Below are 7,455 nucleotides of genomic sequence, written 5' to 3'. Positions count from 1 at the left end.
CTGTTCTAATATTGCTTACGATTCAAGTTATCTCAACTAGATTTTCCTAGTACATCTTTTTTCATATTTTACTTTCATCCTTTGGTTTTAAGAGGTTTCCCTTGTAAAGAGTAACAGTGAAGTGAATTTCGATTTTGAACTCAGTCTAATTATCTGGGGGCCTGGGTGGAGGAAGAGGGGAGTTGAACCTGCTCACAATGGTGAGGTGTATTGGCACTTTTCCCACCATCTTTGGTGATTTCGGTTTCCAGCCTTTTTCTTTGTCGTTTTCCCTTTCCCCAGCTTCATGTTGGATGATCGTTTCCTTCCTTCCACTAGTTTGGAAGCTGTAGATTGTATTTTCTTGCTTTTGGTGGTTACCCTTAAATTTAACACAAATTAGCATAACATTTTCTAACACAGACTTAAAGTTTCACTTACTGCTGGCTGCACACCTATTCCTCAGCCTTTCCGTCTTGGCCTTTTGTCCCTGCAGTTTTTGCGGTGCTGGGGAACTGGTGGGAGCAGGGAAGGAGTGGATACAAGGCAGCACGTGAGGACAGGTACAATTTGGATACAGGGTGGTGACGGGCATAGGAGGCGGTCCAGGCTCTGGCAGGGAGCCCTGAAGAAATGTTTAAATAAATCTGTCCACCATCGACGGTCTTCTGATGAGTTTTAACAGATTCTAAACTTCATCTCCAATACTGTACTTTGAAAATAGCACACGGGTATTAAATGCATGTGCCTTCAATATATATATATTTTTTTTAATTATTCAGCTCCGTTTTCAAAATGCAGGCATTTCTGTGATTCAGCCACATAAGAAACATGAAACGCAGTGGCCCAGGCAGTGGTATTTCAAAGACACTATGACAAGAAGTAAGACACAATTTTATTGGTCAGGAAATGTGTTACCATGCTTCCATTGTAAGCTCCTTTTACATCTGCTTGTTCTTGGGGCTCGTTTCCAAACCCAGTAACCTCTACTTTTTCTTTTTCTTACTTATGACGGGCTTGCTGGATTGGGACACTGCCGTGTCCTCTTTAGGGGGGCTCAGTGTGAAACTTGAGGATGGGGCATCCGCCGGTTCCTTGAGCACAGTGATGTCGACATCATAGTCTGGTCTTCTGGCCTCTTCCTCTCTCAAGGTGTTCAGCCTAACACAAGAAGCAAACACAGGAAGGTACCTTTGATTTTTCTTTGCAATTTCAAAACCAGTTTTATGCTGTATTATGTTTATGCCTAGTAGGCCATACCTAGATTTCAGTAGTTTTTGTAAGCAGAACTGTAAATTGTCCTCAGTTTGCCTGAAATATAAAGTGATGCCATGTCTAGACAGTCCAGAAGAAAATTTTCATGTATCTAAAGTGATTTTTGAACCATTTTCCTCTATAGCAACTTAACAGCTAGTGAGTGGCCTTTTAAAATATTCTTGTGGTCTTTGCCCGTAAGTATAGTTTAATGCTTTCTTCAACAGACCAACAGGCTCGACGTGTGCTTTGCAAAGAGCAGGCTTTAGCACTCTGGCCAGATGTGACTGCACAGTTCTCAGCCATGGTTCTAGAAAGGTAGGCGAACGGCAGGTAGTGGGTGCTCACCATGTGCCAGGCACCGTTCCAGACACTTTACAGCATCAGCTCACTAAATCCTCACAATAGCCTGATGGGGGATTATCTGCACTTACAGATGGGGACACCAAAGCACGGTGAGTGGTCCTTGCCCAGGGCCACCGACCTGTCAAGGGGCGGGGTTGGGATCTGAACCCGGTCGCCTAGCGCTGGGGCCGCTCAGCTGCTGCGGGGCCTCGCCTCTCTGTGCGTGCTTTGGGGCCCAGATGTTCTCACCACCTGAGAGAACTGGTGGTCACAGGCAGGATCCTTCTGGCAATTCCAGGTTCTCGGAGGAGCTGCCTCCTTTAGGAATTTGTATACTTTTAATGAAAGCATTTGGTCCACAGAGATGGGAAGGAAAGATGGAGGAGAGGAGCTGAGAGGTTCTGTAAGGTTACCTTGCTTCCAACTCATTGTTTTCGAGTTTCCTCTGGTGGGCCGTGGCCGCGTGATGCAGCCTGTCCTCCCTTATTTTCTCCTTGAGGATTTCTTCACGTTTATGTGCAGGGAACAGTATATTCATGAAAAAGATATACATACTCGTGACCCACACAGCAAGTTTCTCTTTTTGTTCGTCCTTGGATTTTTCTTTTCTCTCTGGAAGAAAGTTTAAAATGAGCATGAATACAATTCCAGTTCTGCCACTTCCCACGATGCCTGAGCATCCTCATCCCCTGTGAGAGGGGATGATGCTGTGCTTCCCCCAAGCCTTGGGAGGGGTAAGGTAACCACAAAGTGCTTCACTGACTACCTGGAACAAGGCAAGTGTCAGTAGACCAGAGCTACGATTGTCAACATGTTGAGTCTCCTGGTATTTTTTTCTAAATGGATAAGTATTTTGGTTTTCTAAAATTAAAACTATGGAAAATTTGCATCTTCCATGTTTCACAGGGGAAAAAAAAACCCTTGGTTTTTGCATGCATTGTCTTTAAAGGCAGTTTTCATTAAGAAAATAATGTAAGATTTTTTAAAAAGATTTAGAGACTGCAAGTAGGGGGAAGGGGAGAGGGAGAGAATCTCAAGCCGACTCTGCACTGAGCACAGAGCTCCATGTGGGACTCGATCTCCCAACCCTGAGATCATGACCTGAGCCAAAACCAGGAGTCAGACGTTCAACTGTCTGAGCTACCCAGGTGCCCCATGAAAGAGGATTTTTAACTAACTCTTCATTGGTGAGAGTTGCTTCACATCTACTAGGGCCAACAGATAGCCACTGTGGAATATGTTTAAATAGCTGATTCTGGGAAGATAATGCTTTGGACTGTTCTGTAATACCAGTAAGCTCTGAGATCTCTCAAGACAACAAGTGTTTTTAGACTGTCTCTAGCGTGGGCTACTCTGCTGTGTGAGGGCCGGGCTGGGTGAGGAGTGTGGGGATGGGCACAATGGAAAGGTAAGGTCCTGTGAATAGTCCACCTTCCCATCCCAGGAGCCACTGTGGCGAGCACAGAGTGGAACACTAATAGGAAGAACCTTGATACCAATGCCCAATTTTATAGAGACTGAGGGAAGCCTTCATCAGCACTTCCCACAGGAATTCCTAGGTTCTAGAACATCAGTATAATCCGTGGCGGGCCTAGCCTTGGGAGAATGTTGTGCATGGAAGTAACTGATGAAGAACAACTCACTGGGATTGTTGACCCTCTTCCAGGCTCTGGGCACCATGTCACCGGGCAGGCCCAGCCTCTGCTTCAGAAGTAGCAGGGTGCAGTAGTTAAGAGCACAGACATGAGCCAAACAAGTTAGAGTCAAGGCTCAGCTCTGCCACTTACTAGCTCTACGATCTACAAGTGAATATCTGTGCCTGGTTTCCTCTTCTGCAAAAAGGGAACCATCGAGGACCCATGTCACAGAGGTGGTATGAAGGTTAGATGATTTAATAGTGGTTTTCCCACAAGCCATGTTTGCCAAAACAAATTATTATAAAAGATGATGCACCAGGAAAAAATATCTGCCAAATAGATAAATAATGACTTGTATCCAGGTTACATAAATAACTCAATGAGACAACCCAATAAAAAAAATTTAAACACACCACTAAGTGTTGGCCAGGACATGGAAAGACCAGATCTTCTCATACATTACTGATGGCAGATAGAATGGTATGGCCAATTAGGGAAACAGCCTGGCTAGTTACATCACACAACAATTCCACTGCTAGATATCTATCCAAGAAAAGTGAAAATATGTCCACCATGCCTTGATGCCAGTTTTCACTATTCGTGATAGCCCAAAGTGGAAACAGCCCAGCTGTCCATCCCAACCGATGAAGAGATTAAATGTGGTTTATTCATACAATGGAACACTACTCAGCTATGCAAAGGAACAAAATACTAAGACCTGTTACAGCATGAATGAATCCCAAAGTAATTACAAGTGAAAGAGAGATACAATGGACACAATTCCATTTATATGAAATGTCCAAGAAGAGCAAATGCATAAGGAGAGAAAGTAGGTCATTGGTACCAGCCGCCCCACAACACCTGATGCCCCTCACCCATGTAACATTAGTGGGAGTGAGCCCTCACAGCATGTGGGCCAGGGAGAGACCACAAACTTGAGTTTTAGCACCCACCTTGGGAAAGCAAAAGGGAGGCTGCCAGCACTCAGCCTGGTATATCACAGGATCGAGAGAAGGTGCGTGGGCTTAAGAATTCTGCCACAAAAGGGACCAAGAAATGTTGAACAGGTGTATCCTCAGGTGGTCTGAGAAAGCTTCAGAATCCCTAGCAACGCCGAAGGAAGGTTTTGTTAGTGGAGACTTCAGGGGCAAAGATAGCAACACAAGACTTCAAGGAACACAAACCATCTAAGAAACGTGACACCACGGCAAGAGCACAGTAATCTTCCGGTAACCAGCCCCAAAGGTACAGAGGTCTGCGACTGACCTGACTGAGCATCAAAGTAGCCATTTGAAGGACACTCAGGGAGCTACAAGCACACAATTCCATGAAATCAGGAAAACCACCTACGAACGAAAGTTTCTAACAAGGAGATGGAAATCAAAAAATCAAATTGTGGAGCTGAGAAATACAGTGCATGAGATGAAAATGCGGTAGAGCATCAACCACAGAATGGATCAAGCGGAAGAAAGACTCTGTGGACTAAAAGGAACTTTTGAATTAGTATTGTTTAGATTTCATTAACTTAGCATGGTTTAGCCTCTGGGAATTCAGCAGTGATCTCCCTGCTCAGGTGGTTTTTATGCAACCCCCTCCCCTTTCCCAGGGGAGAAACAGGGTTTTTTTGTTTGTTTGTTTTAATCTTCATCACGTTTTCAGGTCTTGGTTATACTGATTTTGTTAAATGAACTTTTTTTTTTTATGCTTGGAGTTTTAAAAATAAGCATGTAAGAACAATTCTTAATTGGTACTGTCTTTTAAGTTTTTTGCTCATAAAATTAAATTTAGGAGAGCAACTTTTTGATGATTTTCCCCCATGATTATTCAGGTTTTCTGTATTTTTCTGAGTCTATTTTTGTTATTAATATCTTCCTAGAAAATAATTTCAAATTTTTCATATGTATTAGCTTAGAGATGTATATAGCATCCTTTCACTACACTTAAAAAAAAAAAATCTTGTCTGTGAGGATTTTTTCCTTCCAAGTGAGATGGTATGCGTTCTATAACTCTCGTCCTGACTATACTAGGTTGGGGGTGTCTATCTTCTCACATAAAGAACCAGCTTTCAGAATGATCAATTTTAGTAACTTTAGTATTTTTGTTTTATGTATAATTTGAGTTTATATTTTTGTCAGTGCCTTCCTCCTACTCTCCTTGTATTTCATTACTCCTCCCTTCTACCCTTTTGGGCCAAATATTGAAGTTACAATGTTTTCTTGTTTAATAGTGAAAACATTTAACACTATACATTTTCTCAGGCTATAGTTTTGACCATGTCTCATAGGGAATGTTTCTGTTATTTCACTTTTCTAAGTATTCTCAGAAATGTAATTTTATTTTTCTCTCAGGATTATTTAGAATAGAGGAACTCATATTTGGTGGGGCTTTTTGTTGTATTGGTTTTGCTTTTAATGTCCAAATGGTTGTGTGATATTTTACTTTTTAACTCAACACACCTGGTCCTTTTTTAATAGGAAGAGCCCAGTGGCATTGGATGACCCCAGCCAAAGGAGAGGGATGAAGCTGGAAGCCACAGTGTGGACAGGGCTGAGTAATGACCTGGGAGTTGGGGAAGTGGAGGCAGCAGATAGAATTTTAGCAGGAAAAGGGGTCATATTAGAAGGAATATGAGGCACCAAATAAGGGTTTTGTTTTTAACTTGAGCATCTTTAAAGACCATCTTACCTCATACACAAAAATAAAATGGATTGAAGACCTAACCAGAAAACTTCTAGAAGAGAACATAGGCAGTAGTTTCTGACATTGGCCCTAGTGGCATTTTTCTAGATGTGTCTCCTGAGGCAAACAAAAGCAAAATTAAGCTATTGGGACTACATCAAAATAAAAAGCCCCTGCACAGTGAAGGAAACCATCAACAAGACAAAAAGACAACCTACAGAATTGGAAAAGATGTTTGGATATGATATATCTGATAGGGATTAATATCCAAAATATATTAAAAAACCTATCACCAAACCCAAATAATCCTATTAATAAATGGGCAGAGGACCTGAATATGCATTTGTCCAAAGAAGACATACAGATGGCCAACAGACACAAAAAGATGAACATCACTTAGGAGAAATGCAAATAAAACCCACAATGAGAGATCACATCTGCCAGAATGGCTCAAGTCACAAACAGGAAATAAGTGTTGGCAAGGATGTGGAGGAAAAGGAACCCATGTGCACTCTTGCTGCACTGAATGCAAATTGGTACAACCACTGTGGAAAATGGGATGGAGGCTCCTCAAAAAGTTAAAATTACCATATGATCCATTAGTTCCACTACTGGGTATTTATCCAAAGAACATGAAAACACTAATTTGGAAAGATATATGCACCCCCATGTTTATTGCAGCATTATTTACAATAGCCAAACATGGGAGCAACCCAGGTGTCTATCCATAGATGAATGGATGAAGGTCTGTGTGTTTATGTATATATATATGTATACACATGTGTGTGTATATATGTATGTACATACTTATACACATGTATGCATACAGTGGAATATTACTCAGCCATAAAAAAGAATGAGATCTTGCCATTTGCAACAACATGGGTGGACCTAAAGTGTATAATGTTAAATGAAGTCTGTCAGAGACAAATACCATATGATTTCACTCATATGTGGAATTTAAGAAACAAATGAATAAAGTAAGAAAAAAAAGACAAACTTTTAAATACAGTGAACTGTTGATTGCCAGAGAGGTGAATGGGGGGGATGGGTGAAATTAAAAAGGGGTTCAAGAGTACATTTATCTTGGGGCACCTGGGTGGCTCAGCCAGTTAAGTGTCTACCTTCAGCTCAGGTCATGGTCCCAGGGTCCTGGGACCGAGGCCCACATCAGGCTCCCTGTTCAGCAGGGAGTCTGTTTCTCCCTCTGCCCCTCACCCCACTTGTGCTCTCTCTCAAATAAATAAATAAAATCTTAAAGAAAAGCATACACTTATCTTGATGAACAGAGCAATGTGTAAGATTGTTAAATTATATTGTACACCTGAAACTAACACTGTGTTAATTATACTTCCAATTTTTAAAAAAGTGAATGAGACTCCTGAGAGAGACAAATCAACTGTATAAGGAGATAGTCAATAGTATCAGGCTTGAGAGATGGACATGCAGGGCCCACATTGGAGGAAGAGCTGTCCTAACAGACTGTGACAACTTGGTAAGATCATGCTCTTGAGAGTCAACTCCAGGAGAAGTGACATCACCACAATGGGGACATAGGCCA

General features: G+C 41.8%; 1 protein-coding gene across 1 annotated transcript in view; it reads right to left on the bottom strand.

Annotated features, from left to right (window-relative positions):
* Window positions 1-938: 938 nt before the first annotated feature.
* Window positions 939-7,455, bottom strand: part of LOC117999349 (radial spoke head 10 homolog B-like) — a 54,114-nt gene continuing 47,597 nt past the window's right edge. Inside the window, exons 18-19 of the mRNA XM_034988362.1 lie at window positions 1,992-2,190; window positions 939-1,140 (exon numbers count right to left, since the gene is read on the bottom strand). Of these exons, the coding sequence (XP_034844253.1) occupies window positions 966-1,140; window positions 1,992-2,190 (374 nt within the window). The 3' untranslated portion in view covers window positions 939-965. The remainder of the gene's footprint in view (window positions 1,141-1,991; window positions 2,191-7,455) is intronic.

The sequence above is a fragment of the Mirounga leonina genome, unplaced genomic scaffold, assembly GCF_011800145.1.
Source record: "Mirounga leonina isolate KUSES-001 unplaced genomic scaffold, KU_Mleo_1.0 Mir_454, whole genome shotgun sequence".
Lineage (NCBI taxonomy): Eukaryota > Metazoa > Chordata > Mammalia > Carnivora > Phocidae > Mirounga > Mirounga leonina.
The sequence above is the reverse complement of the archived record's forward strand: the minus strand, read 5'-3'. Positions and strand labels throughout refer to the sequence as shown.